This window comes from Ornithorhynchus anatinus, chromosome 4 (genome assembly GCF_004115215.2).
Source record: "Ornithorhynchus anatinus isolate Pmale09 chromosome 4, mOrnAna1.pri.v4, whole genome shotgun sequence".
NCBI classification, from domain to species: Eukaryota; Metazoa; Chordata; class Mammalia; order Monotremata; family Ornithorhynchidae; genus Ornithorhynchus; species Ornithorhynchus anatinus.
Genome location: NC_041731.1, coordinates 93,823,203 through 93,840,557, shown reverse-complemented (window position 1 = coordinate 93,840,557; position 17,355 = coordinate 93,823,203). Strand labels below are relative to the sequence as shown.

At 41.8% G+C, this 17,355-nt stretch overlaps 1 protein-coding gene across 2 annotated transcripts in view; it reads left to right on the top strand.

The window, feature by feature from the left end:
- ABCD3 (ATP binding cassette subfamily D member 3) overlaps positions 1-17,355 on the top strand; it is an 89,970-nt gene that overhangs the window by 58,554 nt on the left and 14,061 nt on the right. For both annotated transcript variants that reach the window (XM_029062864.2, XM_029062865.1), the window contains exons 9-20: positions 930-1,072; positions 4,479-4,548; positions 5,415-5,484; positions 5,588-5,685; positions 5,774-5,865; positions 10,019-10,110; positions 10,777-10,849; positions 10,979-11,042; positions 15,376-15,453; positions 15,547-15,612; positions 15,736-15,825; positions 16,416-16,535. In XM_029062864.2, coding sequence (XP_028918697.1) covers positions 930-1,072; positions 4,479-4,548; positions 5,415-5,484; positions 5,588-5,685; positions 5,774-5,865; positions 10,019-10,110; positions 10,777-10,849; positions 10,979-11,042; positions 15,376-15,453; positions 15,547-15,612; positions 15,736-15,825; positions 16,416-16,535 — 1,056 coding nt within the window. The remainder of the gene's footprint in view (positions 1-929; positions 1,073-4,478; positions 4,549-5,414; positions 5,485-5,587; positions 5,686-5,773; positions 5,866-10,018; positions 10,111-10,776; positions 10,850-10,978; positions 11,043-15,375; positions 15,454-15,546; positions 15,613-15,735; positions 15,826-16,415; positions 16,536-17,355) is intronic.

The following is a 17,355-nucleotide window of genomic DNA, read 5'->3' as shown; positions in this document are numbered from 1 at the left end:
ACCACCATTGGCCTAGACATGCCCAGCCTCGAGCTGGAAATGAACATGCTGAGCCCTGTCCAGCCCACTGGGGCCTAGGTTTTCCAGTGATTCTCGATCACTTTTTGTGCGTATGTTTTCATGTATGCTATGAGTGTGTGTGTCTGTGTCTTTGTGTCTACAAATCTGTTTTCTCTGATCCCATCTGTATGCCTACCTCCTTGATCTTCTGTGTTTGTCCATCACCCTCTTCTTGTCAGTGTGTGTCTCCCTGTTTTTTTGTATTTTGGGGAAACCTCTCTCCCTGGGACCCCCCCATTCCAAATCCCCTCCCACACTGGAAATAAAAACCTGGCAAATTGTCTTATCCGACAGTCAACCTGCGAGATTATATTTTAGCAGGGTTAGCAACATAGAAGGATTTTCATAAATACGTGAAGTTTTGAGGGCACAACCTGATCTATTAAATATGAACTAGGGCTATGAAACAGTACTTGTGGGGAAAAAAGTTACTCTTGCAAAATAATGTGGAAAGAAAGATTTCTTAGTAGTCATTTTGTTGTGGTGACTTGGGATGTTGTCTTTATATTCCGCTATGTTCTACCTTCTACATTCAGGGCATCTCAAAACAGTTTTCCGAATATTTTAGAAGATTTTCAAGCCACAGGGTCAGACTTCTCCTGTATCCTGGATCGCTGTTATTTGTTCTGTGATGTTAAGATTGAACTCGATTCTCTAGTCTTTATCGATGAATTCAGGTTTGAAGGCTAATGCTGAACTATTTTACACTTCAGATGGAAATATGGAGTTAAAAGAAAGAAATAAACAGGTAGCTTCTTTGACTCCACCTAGTCAGTCATCACACTCGTGTTTTCTTTACACTGATGTAGGATTTTTGGTCTAGTGAAATGATCGTGGTTGTATTTTTAATTTTTTTATAATTATTGTAGGGCCCAGCTAGCATGATGGGATATTTGGTTATCTCAGGTCTACTCCTTACCCGTCTCAGAAGACCTATTGGTAAGATGACTATGACTGAGCAAAAATATGAAGGAGAGTACAGATATGTCAATTCAAGGCTTATAACAAACAGGTAGGACTTTTCTGTTGATGATATACTGTGAATTCATATTGATGTTGAACCTAGGAAGATTAAGGTAAATACAAAATAAGTGGAATTATGGTGGTCGATGGGCTAAAATTTGAAGTCAAGCTGTAAGGTTTGTGTATATCAAGCCGGGAGACAAAGTTTTTAAAAACTAAACTGAAATTGCTTTTGCCCCTTTTAAGTCTTTGGAATCTCACAAAGTGGGATGTAAACAGTATTCAAATTGGGAGACTAGAGCTCTCTATGCACAGAATTGTTTTCCTTTTCTAAAAACATGTCCTAGAGTGACCAATGCCAGACATTTTATCTAAGAAATTAGCTTTGTTTTCCTATTCTAACTGTAATGTGAGAATTAATTTGCATTTTTAATTTTTTTTAACTAATGAGACACTTTGATTTTCCTTAATAATGGTCCTTGAAATGTTGGGTTTTTTATTTTTGTTTTATTTTGGGGGGTGGGGGGAACACTCACAACACTTGTTTCAGTTTACCAAATAGCAACAAGGAGAGTCTGTGAAAATCAAAATATTCTTCACTTTAATGAAAGCATGACCAAAAACAGTTGGGAAATGAAGAAATGGGCAATGGTGAAATTTCGCTGAGAGTTGACTTGGAAATTATGTCCAAAACTCGGCAATTCATCTGTTGAGAAAGAAGATTCGTATTCACTATTCGGCTGTCTTGCACCTCCAATGTTTGAATTTATTTTAAAATATAATGTAATCCCCCAGGGGCAGGCTGCATTGATTTTCTTCCTAAATGGGTGTATTAAATTTCCTTTGCTCTGTTATAGTAACAGTCATTTACCTTATTTGTGTCTTTTGACATTGGAGTTTTTAGTAGCTCCAGAGAGACTAAGGAAAGTTTGGCAAATCATTTTTTTGTTTAATCTTGCTAAGGGAATAGAAACGAAGGACTTTAGCAAGTCTGCTTTAGTCAAGTGGAACAGCCAAAAGATTTGCCAGAAAATCAAACCGGTAACGGTTGAACCCAAAGGCAAGCCTCCCAGTAGAATCTCGTGTTTCTTATTTCTTCGGCCAATGGCATTCACTCTCAAAACAGATAGCCCTGCTCTCCCAGATGGATTGGGTCGATTTAATTGGATCCATGCTCTGATTAGATCAGTGTAAAGTATTCACCTGGGTTCCTTATTCCCTTTCTATTCCAAGATTGCAAAATTTTCAGCCAACCTGTCAAGCCTGTGCAGTGCACGTGGAAGATATTTGATGTAATTGCAAAGAACAAATAGCAGTGGTTTCTCCAGCTGCGTTCTTGTAAATTCGTTGCTCCACCGGGCTTGCTTAATTCACTTGAAAGAAATGCCGAAACCCAAATGAAATGAGGACGGGAGACTAAAGAACTATCATTAAGCTGGGATCTGTGTCTGCTAACTCGGTTGTATCGTACTCTCCTAAACGCCTAGTGTAGTGCCCTGCTCATAGTCAGCACCCTTTAAAAATAACTTTGATTGATCAAGAGAAACAAAATGCCAGCATCTGCTCTGACTCTGAAGGCATAGGAACAGGAGTTGCTGTGCTGCATTGAACAGTTTCCAGCTTCCTTTGAAGAAAAATGAATTGCTATGCCGTGCCTCACAAATTGCAATAATAATAATACTTATGGTGCTTGTTATGCCCTTATTATGCATCAAGCAGTGTTCTAAGTGCTGGGGTAGAAATGAGTTAATCAGGTTGGATGCAGTCCCTGTCCCAAATAGGGCTCACACTCTCATCCGCATTTTACAGATGAGGTAACTGAGGCAAGAGAAATGAAGTGAGTTGCCCAAGGTCACACGGCAGACACGTGGCGGAGCTGAGATTAGAACCCATGTCCTTCTGGCTCCCGGGCCTGTGCTTTATTCAATGAGCCACGTTGCTTCTCCCTGAATAGTTACTAGTAAGATCCAGTTTTTCAGTATTATTGAGAATGATCTTCCTTTTGAAAATGAAGGATTTTCAACTACTTAAAAACAACAACCCCAAGTCTCTGTCACTTCCAGCTTTCATCTGAAACATCCCCGTTGCTTGACTCTTCCTCTTGAATGTTGTCACTGTCACCCACCAACACTCATCCAGGCCCATTCTCCCATGGATAATAATAAATAATTATGGTATTTGTTAATTGCTTATGATTTGCAAAGCACTTCTCCAAGTGCTGGAGTAAATATAAGTTAATCAGGTTGGATGTAGGGTTCGAAGTCTTAATCCCCATTGTACAGATGAGGAAACTGAGGCACAGAGAAGTTAAATGACTAACCCAAGGTCGCACAGCAGACAAGTGGCAGAGCCGGGATTTGAACCCACGTCTTCTGACTCCCAAACCCATGCTCTTGCCACTAGGCCATGCCCCTTCTTAGAAAAAACACCCACACCACACACTCCCATCATCACTTCCCCTCCTAGATACACACGGTAATGCTGGAATGTTCCTTCTAGTGTCCAGCAGGGACTCAAAATATGGGAAGCTGAGCTTGGCACTCATCTCAGAGAAGCAGCGTGGCTCAGTGGAGAGAGCACGGGCTTGGGAGCCAGGTCATGGGTTTGAATCCCGGCTCTACCACTTGTCAGCTGTGTGACCCTGAGCAAGTCACTTCACTTCTCTGTGCCTCAGCTACCTCAACTGTCAAATGGGGATTAAGATTGTGAGCCTCATGTGGAACAACCTGATTACCCTGTATCTACCCCAGCGCTTAGAGCAGTGCTCTGCACATAGTAAGCGCTTAACAAATACCAACATGATTATTATCTCTGTGCTGTTGCTGCTTCTTGCTGAGCTCCTTAGAAGTTCCCACTCTCTGGCCTCATTCTCCACAACAGTGACTCTGCCCATTACATAGCTTTGATGTACGAGGAGGAAATGCTGACGGTTGGCAGCCTCTGATTGAGAATATTGGTGATGCAGTAACACGTGGTTCTAAGCAATCTGACCTACTGACTTCAATTAGAGTTCAGTAAAATTGTATTTCTACTATGGGGAGGATTTTCATGGTTTTTAGTCATTTAACTAGTTTTGTGCTTTCCATTGTATCGTGTCAGTTGGGAATATCGGAACAGCATTAGAGCAAGTAAGAAACGTGATCATGGTAATTTTAGTTGTGAGATTTTTTTTTGTAAGAAATGAGAAGCAAGGTGGGGAGAGCAAGCAGGAAAGAATCATGGTTTTGGAATGTTATCAGATGTAATTTCAAACACTTCTATTTTCTTTGTTACTGCTTTGAGTAATTTCTTACAGTACCTTCAAGGTGCACAACACTATTAAGTACTTGGAGAATTTGGAGTATTTAGACATTGCCCACTGTGTAAACTCTTCCTTAGTTACAAAAGGAATATTTCATATTTTTTTCTTCAGGATGTGGTGATGTGTGCTAATTAAATGCTATACTGTTTTATAGTGAGGAAATTGCCTTCTACAATGGGAATAAAAGGGAAAAGCATACAATTCACTCTGTCTTCCGCAAACTGGTAAGATAAGCATGCCCGTGAATGACTTCATATTCTTAAGAAAAAACCAAAATGTGTGAGGTTTCATTTCTGAAATTAAACTTGTATTGATGTTTAAGCTATAGTACACTTATGCGTACAGTGTTTTGTAGGTTGTTGATGGAGTCTTAGTGGGGTAGAAGGGTGGAGTTAGGTATTCTTTTGTCACTTTTAAACTGATGTTGCTAATAACAATTGTAAGTTTGGGAGGGGAAATCTTAACTGCTAGTTCAACTATTTTTAAAAGGGAGTTCTTAAATTAGGAACCATAAACTATTAGGTTATAGGTCCAGAGTTGTACACATATGTTGAATCAAGCTAAGACCATTTGTATCTTAATCTTTGGTGAATTATTTCATTATTTTGCCATGACCTCTTGATTAGAGTTTCACATATCAGATTTGAAAGTTGATCATTTCAATGCGATCACTGAAATTAATGTTGCCTTTTGTTTTATTGAGGCAAATGTTTGTAACATTCATCTGAATATCAACTTCCTGCAAAACCAGAATTTAAAATGTGGTTCTACTTGTTTGGAAATGCAGTAGAGTTTTGAACCCTTAAAAATTGTATGCAAATTTGAGTGGATTTTAGTTATAAGAATGGAAGGTAGTTTTTTTATTCATAGGAGGTGAAAGGAGAGAGCATCTCCTAACCTGTAAACGTTGTGTAATACAATGTCCTTAAATTGCAGAAAACTTTGAAAGAATGTCTATTTCAGACCGATTTGAAGCTCCTCAAATTTTGCATTCATTGTTTGCAAACCAGATTAAATATAAAGTGTTTTCAAGGTATTACAAATCTTAACGGAGGGTTGCCTATCTTTTCCCCACTCTTTGCTTAACTAGGTGGAGCATCTACATAATTTCATCTTGTTTCGGTTCACTATGGGCTTCGTCGATAGCATCATTGCCAAATGTAAGTATCCCTTAAAGAGCTGGTCAAGGAGGATGAGGGATGAAGAAAAAAGAAATTCTGTCAAGTTCTTTGGGTGTTAAACCCACTCTGACTGTCCTTGCAGATCTGGCCACTGTGGTCGGTTATCTCGTCGTCAGTCGTCCTTTTCTGGATCTGTCTCACCCTCGCCACCTTAGGAGCTCGCATTCCGAACTCTTAGAGGTAAGACGTAGAAGAGAATCGAGCACGGTATGGAATTTTGAGGCCGGTTAGATCATGAAGGTGGAAATAACGTTTTGTTTCTGTTAAGGATTACTACCAAAGTGGAAGAATGTTACTGAGAATGTCTCAAGCCCTGGGCAGAATAGTCTTGGCTGGTCGTGAAATGACCAGATTGGCTGGGTAAGATCGGTGACAGCGGACCGCATACACTTCAGAAACTGTTTTCTTTGAATGTGCCATCCCCCCTTGAGTTTCCACGCCTGCTTTCCTGATGCCGAACGAAAAGATTTAGTGATGTGGGGGCTGATTATCTTTATTGGATCAGTCTGCCATGCATGTCTCAGCACTCTGATATTGGTATGGTTAAGGACAGCTGGGGTGGAAGAGTTTATTTAGACATCATCATCCTTTCTTGGTTATGATATCACTCAGTGGTATTTATTAAGCACTTGGGAGAGTGTTCCTTCATTCGGTCATAATTATTGAGCGCTTACTGTGTGCAAAGCACTTTACAAAGCATCCGGGAGAGTACAATGTAACAGTAAACACATTCCCTGCCCACAACGAGCTCACAGTCTAGAGTCCAATAAAATCGAGAGAGAAACGCGCTGGGCATGTCACTCCCCTCCTCAAAGCCTCCAGTGGTTGCCTATCAACCTTCGCATGAAGCAGAAACTCCTCACTCCTGGCTTCAAAGCTCTCCATCCCCTTGCTCCCTCCTACCTCACCTTCCTTCCCTTCTTCTCCAGCCCAGCCGGCACACTCCGCTCCTTTGCCGCCAACCTCCTCACAGTGCCTCGTTCTCGCCTTTCCCGCCGTCGACCCCCCCAGGCCCACGTCCTCCCGCTGTCCTGGAATGGCCTCCCTCCTCACCTCTGCCAAACTAACTCTCTCCCCCTCTTCAAAGCCCTACTGAGAGCTCATCTCCTCCAGGAGGCCTTCCCAGACTGAGCCCTCCCTTTCCCTCTGCCCCTCCTCCCCTCCCCATTCCCCCTACTCCCTCCTTCTGTTCTACCCCCTTTCCCTCCCCACAGCACTTGTGTATATTTGTATATATTATTTATTACTCTATTAATGATGTATATTTATCTATGATTCTATTTATTTTGATGATATTGATGCCTGACTACTTGTTTTGTTTTGCTGTCTGTCTCCTCCTTTTAGACTGTGAGCCTGTTGTTGGGCAGGGATTTTCTCTGTCTGTTGCCGTATTGTACTGTCCAAGTGCTTAATACAGTGCTCTGCATATAGCAAGCGCTCAGTGAATATGATTGAATTTGAATAAATGAATGAATGAGTTGGTAGACACATTCCCGGCCCACAAGGGGCTTACAGTCATTTCTCTGGCTCACTTCCTCATCCCGCAACCCTAATTTCTTCTAGGGCCTATGAGCTGAATAGGAGAGGTTCTATAAAACTGCCTCTCTTTCTCATTTCCACCCAGTTCCATATTCCTTTTTGCTGTAAAACCAATTCTTAGTTTCACTGTTCATAAACTCCAACTGAGTTGGAAGACAACAGGGTTCAACAAAATGAAGGACTTTCCTCGACTCAGAAGATGACCCCAAGGAAACTGAATGTTTTTCACTTTATCCGTGGAACGTCTCCCCATCTTCTACTGTTAATCTGATTAATAGATGCAGTTGTTCTACAGGAAAGGAATGGCAGTATAGAGTTAGGTGTCTGAACAGTTGGCATCCGAGTCGCCTTCTTAAGTTTGCTCTGTGTCTGGGGGCATTTAAATTCCACCTTCTGATAGAACAGTTTTGTCGGTCATTCTCTCGGTTGTATTTATTGAATGCTTACTGTGTGCAGAGCACTGTACTACACACTTGTGGGAGTACAGTATAACAGAGTTGATAGACTTGTTCCCTGCCCACAAGTCCCTGAAAGTATTGACTCACAGAAGCTAAAAACGTTAGGCCGCAAATTTGGAGGCTGAGAGAATCCCAACTAATGATTCGGATCCATGGCAATGTTATTCTCACAAGTCAACCCAGAAAGAAGCTCTGGAAGATGGTCTTTTAGAAGTGATAACTCACTCATTCATTCATTCAGTTGTATTTATTGAGCACTTAACTGTGTACAAAACACTGTACTAAGCGCTCGGGAGAGTATAATGCAACAACAAACAGACACTTCCCTGCCCACATGACATCAAACTCCTCTCTGTAATCTAAGCTTTTGGTTTTGGTTCAAGTTGGAACTTTCTGTCCAACTTCAGTTGGAATCGGTGCCGTGTAGAAACTTATTTAGTGAATTTGAATGGACACAAACTCCAAAACGGACTTAGATATCTGATCTCTACCTGTCAATGGGCAGGGATTGCCTCTATCTGTTGCTGAATTGTACATTCCAAGCACATAGTACAGTGTTCTGCACATAGTAAGCACTCAATAAATACTAAATTCTATTGAATTTCTAGTTAACCGTTGGCACGGTGAATGCAGATCTGCCACGACGGTTTAACTCTATTAGGGATTGGCCTTGCCAGTTTTGCCCGGGGCCGGCTTCTAGCTGAGGCAATATATCCTTGGATTATTTTTCCACTGTGACCACTGGGCATGATAAAAATAATCTTTATTTCAAAGTAAAGTGTTCTCTACTTTACTCCGTTGGAACCGTACTCAACCACAGGCCCTGTAAGGTCCAGAAAAGTGGAACTTGATATTCTTAGGATTACAGCATAAGGGGGTTTCTCTTATCTGCCTGCATGGATTTGTATTTTATTTTATCTTAATGGTATTTAAGCATTTATTATGTGCCAGCTGCTGTACTAAGCTCTGGATTTCAGTGGGAATCTTTTCAGGGATTTACTTGGAAAACCATTCACAAACTATTTCAGGATCTAGGCAGTACCCATGTCAGACTTGAGTTGATTCATATTTACCTAATCATTCTTAACATTAGCTTAGGAAGGGGGAAAAAAATCAAACCTACTTTCCAACTTGAATCCTAAAATGTGTTCATCATCTTCTTCTGAGGGTGACCATTACTTTTTCTGGTGACTGAAATTTTTTTTAGCAACTTTTACAAAGGAGCAAATAGCAAATCTATAGCGAGAACAGGTGCTCTACCTATTTCTAACAAGCTCTCCCCACATTTTACTAAGTAGTTGTTGGTGCTCTAACAAGCTGTTGCCATATTTTACTGAGTAATTGTTATCTTGCATTAGTACTGAATACAAGGACGCCTCTGAATACTCTCTTCTGCCTAGTACTTTTCCTGAGGAAGCACTATTGAATCTTCATGCCAGTATTTCTTATGTACTCTCACTTTGAGGGAACACTTTAAAGTTCACCTTGGCTTAAGCATCCTCAAAACCATCGAAGTATTTTGACGTACTTGAACAGAGTGAACAAAGCCCATTTCATTAGATTATGACAGATCTATTTCTCCTCGATATTGACAGGTCTCTAGTCTGTTAGAACCAGATGCCTTTCGCTGAATAGAGTGAACACCTAGAAAAATTGAATTCGGAGTATGTAATTATTCGCATACATTTAACTTCAGTTTCATCAAGTAACTAGATTCGCTTTTATCATGTTCTGGATTTGGAGAATGGATTAACGTCCAGTACCTTATTTCCTATTAGAAAGCATCCTTCATCCATCAGTCTTTCATTTTCCACTCTTTTTCTGAAACCAGTTAAATAGCGCTAACTGGAATATAGCTATACTCATTTTAAGTATAATCAATCTATCAATCAGTGGTATTTATGGAGCACTTACTCTGTGCAGAGCACTGTACTGAGCGCTTTGGAGAGTACAATACAACAGAATTGGTAGACATGTTCCCCGCCCACAATGAGCTTACAGTCTAGAGGGGGAGACAGATATTAATGCAGATGTATGAATTTTTATAAAACAAGTATATGTGTCTGGGAATGTAAGCCCATCAATGGGCATGGATTGACTCTATCTGTTGCCGAATTGTACATTCCAAGAGCTTAGTACAGTGCTCTGCACATAGGAAGCGCTCAATAAATGCTACTGAATGAATGAATAGCAGTTAATGTGTTTGGGGAATTTCCTTATGTCCAGTAGTTACAGGGCGACCAGTATGTTTAGATCTGGGCACCTTTAATCGAGGTCCAGATAATGGACTCTGGTCTAGGGGTTTCAGTGGGTTGTGTGTCCTTGAGAAACCTCTTCTGATCCAAAAGAAAATTGAGTCATATTCTAAATTTAGTCTCATGTGTGTTTTCATTTTTACTTCTGTTGTTATTTTTATTAATAATAGTGTAATTCGCAATATCCATTTTTATGTATGTAATGGTAAAATCTAAGTGTCTCACATATACTTTCTCTTAATTGTTTTCTTCAAATTTTAGTTTCACTGCTCGAATTACAGAATTAATGCAAGTGCTAAAGGACTTGAATCATGGAAAATATGAGCGTACAATGGTTTCCCAGCATGAAAAGGGTAACTTAATAATCATCATTAATGTTTTTGTTTAGTGCCCATAGTAATGTGAAATGTAGTAAATGTTGGAGTAGATACAAAATAATCAGATCAGACACAGTCTCTGTCCCACAAGGCGCTCACAGTCTAAATGGGAGGGAGAACTGGAATTAAGCCCTCATTTTACAGATGAGGAAACTGAGGCACAAAATGGTTAACTGACTTTCCCAAGGCAACTCAGCAGGCCAGTGCTGGAGCTGGGGCTAATAATAAGAATAATAATTGTGGAATTTGTTAAGCACTTACTATGTGCCGGGCACTGTAATAACTAAGCTCTGGGGTGGATACAGGCAAATCAGGTTGGACACAGTCCCTGTCCTATATGGGGCTCACAGTCTCAAGCCCCATTTTAGAGATGAGGGAACTGAGGCACAGAGAAGTGAAGTGACTTGCCAAAGCTCACCCAGCAGATATGTGATGGAGCCGGGATTAGAACCCATGACCTGCTGACTCCCAGGCCCGTGCTCTGTCCGCTACACCACGCTGCTTCTCTAGATTAGAGCCTAGGGCCTCTGACTCCCAAGCTGTTCTCTATCTACTAGGCCACCCTGCTTCTCAAGTTAAGTGCACAGTTTTAGGGACTTCCAGGCAGAGCATCTAGTCTGAAATATGTTTTTGTCATTTAAGGTGCTGAGGGATCCGTGACCCTTCCCTTGATACCTGGTGGTGGAGAAATCATCAATGTAGATAACGTTATCAAGTATGTACAAAAAAAGTTGCCTAGTTGTGCAGCTATTGTCATTTAAACTTTCTAGTAGTCTAGCTCTTTTCAAATGGAAGCATACATTTTAGTGTGAATCTCTCCTCTTCTTGTTCCTTTTCCATATAGGTTTGATCATGTTCCTTTAGCTACGCCTAATGGGGATATTTTGATTCGAGATCTTAATTTTGAGGTAAGTTTTGTCATCAGAAATAAAACCACTTTGAAAAAGGTGAGCAGAATGTATGTGCCTGGGTCATTAACCCCACCGGGAGTGAGCTTAAATCCCAAATTTGAAGGCTGAAGTGTTTTCAAATCTTAATTTCACTAAATTCCTCTGATCTCTACCTCAGCTGTGGATCGTGTTGCGTAATAGGCTAACCTAACTATTCCTTAAAAAGACCAAGCAGATTAACTCCTGCAGAAGCACATTTTCAGTCAAGAAAACATTTTGGTTTATTTTTCATCCTTAAACCCCTTACATGCTTTTGAAACCTTCAGATCTGTGTAATTATTAAATACCCAGATACACCATTTCAGGTTTCCTTGAATGAAAACACTTTGTAGTAATTCTCTTGCCTGGGTGGAATGTGCCATGCTTCTTTAGTCGCTGTTATGACTATAAATAATGGAATGGAAGTAGTGCCTTGTGAAAATAGCTACTTACCCAAGGTGACACCAAATGCCTACTTTTGATAAAATCTGATGAGCAAAGTCATTTTGGTGGGGGTGGATAGTTCTGGAGCTCATTTCCGCAGGGTCCCCAATTAAGGGTCCCTGATTAAACTCAGGCCTTGCGTTTAGTACAGTGCTCAGTAATTAAAAATGATGGTTATTGAGACTTGTGTGCCGTTTTGTGACAGATATGGCAAAACCGACCGGTTTCAAAACTATTCGGGGCCAAAATTCATTCATGCGATTGTATTTATTGAGTGCTTACTGTGTGCAGATCACTCTACTAAGCGCTTGGAAAGTGCAGTTCGGCAACAGACAGTCCCTACCCAACAACGGACTCAGATGATTTGACTATGTAGGATTAGCGAAAAGAGAGGCAGGGGTCACCTGTCTTGGTCTCTTGTATTTCGTGGGGGTCTGCCCTGGCTACTCAACCTGTGATCAGAAGTGGAAGCCAGACGTCTCAGTCTGTTGGTCAGTTGTAATAATTGAGTGCTTACTGTGTGCAGAACACTGTACTAAGCACTTGGGAGAATACCATACAGGAGTAAACAGACACGTTCCACAGCGTGCCCACAACGAGCTTACAGTCTCAGCAGCGCCAGAGATGGAGCCAGAATCAGCCATAATCAATCTTATTTATAGTATGCTTTCTGTGTTCAGAGCACTTTACTAAGCGCTTGGGAAAATACAGTATAGCAGAGTTGGTAGACACGTTTCCTGTCCACAGTGAGCGTACACCCTGCGGGGGGGTGGAGGCGGGTAGCAGACATTATAAATAAATTACAGATATTTACACTGGTGCTGTGGAGCTGAAGGAGGGTACAAATCCAAGTACAAGGGTGACGCAGAAGGGAGTGGGAGAAGAGGAAATGAGGGCTTAGTCGGGGAAGGCCTCTTGGTGGAGAGGTGCTTTGAATAAGATTTTGAAGGTGAGGAGAGTGTTTGCCTGTAGGATGGGGAGAGGGAGGGCATTCCAGGCCAGAGGCAGAGTGAGAGGATGGCGGTGAGATAGACCGAATCGAGGTACATTGAGTAGGTTGGCATTAGAAGAGCAAAGTGTGTGGGCTGGGTCATAGTAGGAAATCTGGGAAGTAAGGTAGGAGGGAGCAAGGTGATTGAGTGCTTTATAGCCGATGGTTTGGAGTTTCTCTTTGATGCGGAGTTAGATGGGCAACCCACTGGAGGCTCTTGAGGAGTGGGGATACACGGCCTGAACGCTTTTCTAGAAAAATGATCCGGGCAGCAGAGTCAAGTATGGACCGGAATGGGGACAGACAGGAGGCAGGGAAGTCAGCAAAGAGACTGATGCAGTAATCAAGGCGGGATAGGATAAGTGCTTGGATTAAACGTCGTAATAGTTTGGATGGAGAGGAAGGGATGGTTTCTAGTAATGTTGGGAAGGTCGAACTGAAAGGATTTGGTGACAGATTGAATATGTGGGTTGAATGAGAGAGATGAGTTGAGGATAGCGCTAAGGTTCTGGGCTGTGAGAAAGGGAGGTTGGTGATGCTATCTTCAGTGTTGGGAAAGTCAGGGGGAGAAGAGAGTTGGGGCGGGAAGATGTTTTGTTTTGGATGTTTAGCTTGAGGTGTCCATGGAGCATCCAATTAGAGATGTCCTGAGGGAAGGACGAAATGCGAGACTGCAGCAAGGGGAGAGATCAGGGTGGAGATAAGTGGAAATAACCCACTCTTTGCTCTAAGCTCAAAGCTGCTGCTGATGAAGAGGATGATGATCCTATTTGTATCAAGTACTGTTCTAAGTGTTGGGGTAGATAGAATCTAATCAGGTTGGACACAGTCCCGGTCCCACATAGGGCTCATAATCTTAATCCCCATTTTACATATGAGGTAACTGAGGCACAGAGAAATGACTTGACTTGCCCAAGGTGACACAGCAGACAAGTGGCGGACCCGGGATTAGAAAGGTTCTTATCCACTGGAGTGGTGCTGGGCTGGCTAAGGCCCCCACCTTGACTTTAAACTCTCAAAATTTCAATTATCCAAAATTTTTATCAGAAAAAAAATTGTACAGCTGAAGATTCGAGTAATCGCTATTCAGTAAAAGCTGTGTCTCTGTGGCTCATCCCTGGAGGCCTTCAGTCTCTCAGGGAGTGTCTGGTGATAAAAGTCTAGGCCTGGGACTTGAATTCTCCATTCAATCATTGATATGCTATAGTTTTGGACAAATCATTGATCCCCTCTACTGCAGTCAGTCAGCTATTTATAGGGACACATCATGATTCTTGCAACCATATTATTTCCCAAATTCTTAAGCTTGAAATCGTCCCATATGAAGAGCATAAATAATGATTGTGGTATTCATTAAGCACTTACTCTGTGCCAAGCACTGAACTAAGCACTGGCCGAGGTATCAGATAATCAGGTCCTACTTGGGGCTCGCATTCTAACAAAGAGGTAGCACAGGTTTTTGAATCCCCATTTTGCAGATGAGGGAATTGAGGCCCAGAGAAATTAAGTGATTTGCCCCAGGTCACACAGCAGACGAGTGGCGGACTCAGGGTTAGAACCCAGGTCCCCTGACTACCAGGCCTAAGCTCTTGCCACTAGGCCAGGCATCCCAAGAACCTTGGATACACTGGTAGTTCAGCAGTAAGGTTTTAAATTCAGACATACAAATCAAGAAACAGAAGAGTGTAATTACAGTCGGGTAAAATTTTTTGTTTTATGTGATCGGTCACAGGAGTGCCACTCACTGTAGGGTTTTGAAGAGGCAAGTGATCAGATCGATTGCCTGAGAAGGCTGATCCTTGCAGTTTCACATAGGATAAGCAAGCAGGGAAAGACGGAAGTCAGGGCGATCCAACAACTTCCACGGTAACCCTGACGTGAGGTAATAAGATCTTGTACTGATTATGAAATCTGTAAGCTCTTAGCTCAAAGAATGCCTTCACTATTTGTGAAAATGCACATATTTAAGTGTGTTTTCTATTTTGAGCACTAGTTATGTCCTGAACTCCAAATAAATCATAGAATCAGACACTCTGTGCCAATTGGAGTCGCATAAAAATCATGTAATTATCCTGTTCTGACTCGTGGCCTCGTGAGTCAACGAATGATAATAGGGAGGGAGAAGGTAAAAAGAGGCTGAAGCTGACTCGTCCAGGCAGCACACAGTTGGTAGTGGATGTTCATTTGTTGAGAGGTACAAACCTTTTCACTTATGAAGAGTATGTTGAAAGTTTAAAATGCCACTTGTGGGAGGGAGCTGGGAGAGGAAAGCTGGAAGAAAAAAAGAGTTTTTCACCAACTGGGAATAGTGCTCATTAACTCACCAATTAGAAATTATTTCACAGTGCATCAGTTGACAGAACGGCTAAAACAGTTGCATTTAAGGAGATGACAAGTTTCAATTTCAAACTTGAGATTTGAAATTGGCGAGCACATGTATTTTCCAAAGTCAAGATAAAAATCGCCCTGTTCCTCCAAAAGTAACAAAGGTTCTTTGTTATGTTTGAGAAACAGGCGGCTCAGGGAAATTAAGCACAGGCCTGGGAGTTAGAGTTCCTGAGTTCTCATTCCGCCTCCGCCACTTTCTTCAACTGTAAAATGGGGATTCAGTACTCAGAATGAAAGCCCCACGTGGAACAAGGACTGCTTCCAACCTTATTATCTTGTATCTATCCCTGCAAATAGAACAGTGCTTGACACTTAGTAAGCACTTAGCAAATACTAGTATTGTTATTACTATTATTAATAATAATATTTTGATTGAAGAGCCTTTCAATAACAATTGTGTGTATGTAGATATATATATATCTATATATCTCTATATTTCTATAGAGATATATATCTATTTGTAGACTGATAATCTTGTCTACTTTATAGGTTCAATCTGGGGCAAACGTTCTGATCTGTGGTCCAAATGGATGTGGGAAGAGTTCACTTTTCCGTGTTCTCGGTGAGGTAAGGTTCCCTTTTCCAGAATGCGGACTCATTTCTTTTCAAACTACCTACAATTTGAAAAGTTTAAACCTCTCTTCCCCCATTCTTTTAAAGCTCTGGCCTCTCTTCGGTGGCCGACTAACCAAGCCTGAAAGAGGAAAGTTGTTTTATGTTCCCCAGGTAAACTTGAGCACATTTTATCACTTTTTTTCACACCCCCCCACCAATACACACACACTTGCTTGATGGGGGTTAAGACTTTTATTTAAATCCAGCTTTACTTACCTTTATATCTTAAATTAGAGACCCTATATGACCCTTGGGACACTTCGAGACCAAGTGATCTACCCAGATGGAAAAGAAGACCAGAAGAAGAAGGGGATATCTGACCTAGTAAGAGGATACTTATATCTGAGTTCTAGTTGAAATCTTGTCTCTCAAATTATTTCCCAAATCTCAGTGCAGATTTTTTTGAAATGTACTCCCAACTTCTCATTGCAGTTCTTGTTAACTTTCTAGTTTATCCAGTAGTCCCGAAACAGGGCTTAATTGGAGAAGCCTGACTTTGTCAACAGCTATCATAGCTTACAATCCCGTGAGACCTCTTAGAATCGTGCAGTTCATTAAGTAAATTCCCCTTCTTGCCAGTTGAGGCCACTTGATATTTTCTTCCTTTAACTCTGGACCTTATTATCAAGAAATGTCCAGCTTCCGGCAGAACATTTATTCATTTTTCCTTTGTTTTCCCTCCTTTAGCTCTGGGTTGTTGAGCTATAGCCTGCTACTTGATTATCTCGGCACAAGTGCTTTGTAAACTGGAAGTTGTTGAGAAAGCTCAAAAAAGAAATTTTTCACACTAGAGTAACTTGTTAAGTCATAATAAGCACTTAGGAGCGTTCTCTTGTAGATCTTTGCGGGTATATCTAGGCACTCAACGGTCAAATGCCAATAAGTGCTCTGCTACACAATTATTTTGTTCAAAGGTGCTGAAAGAATATTTGGACAATGTCCAACTGGGCCATATCCTGGAGCGTGAAGGAGGCTGGGACAGCGTTCAGGATTGGATGGATGTTCTCAGTGGTGGAGAAAAACAAAGAATGGCGGTATGTGTAATACCTAAAAGACGTTGGCTCTGAACTAATATTGAGGCATTTACTTCCCTACAGCCTAACTGTGCAAGTGTGATGTCTTTATTTTTTATGGTATTCGTTAAACACTTACTATATGTCAAGCACTTTTCTAAGCACTGGGTAGCTACAGGTCAATCAGGCCGGATACAGTCCCTGTCCCGCATGGGACTCACAGTGTTAAGTAGGAGGGAGAACAGGTATTGGATCCCCATCTTGCAGTTGGGGAAACCGAGGCCCAGAGAAGTTAGGTGACTCTGCCCAAGGTCTCACAATAGGAAGTGGGGAGACCGGCATTAGAACCCAGGTCCTCTGGCTCCCAGGCTTTATCCGTTAGGCCGCGCTGCTTCCCGTGTATATATCACCATTTTTATTTAGCAAGGACTGAATTGTAACACCGGGACAAGCGCAGATAGTCAGAGATGGCCAGTGCCAGCTGGGGAACAAGTATGTGCGATCCCCAGTTCTATGTTGTAGCAGGAAGAGAGAAGATAGTTCAGTGATTAGGGAGACTGAACCGGTCTGAAGGCTTTGGTGGTGGGGTTGAATGCGGTGTGGGCACGGTGCCAGAGGTGTAGAGGGATGCTGGGGGCTGATAACCCAACTCCACTGCCCTCTACCTCCTCGTGCGGCTTCCCCTGCAGATGTTCTGACTAGATGAGGGGCTAGGTCTGCGGGTAGCAAGGCCCTGATCCTCACCGTATCCTTCTTCGCTACGTGGCCAGACGGCTGTGTATATGAATCACTGCTCATCCAGCTCAAACAGTGAGGTTAGCTTAGTGGAAAGAGCCCAAGC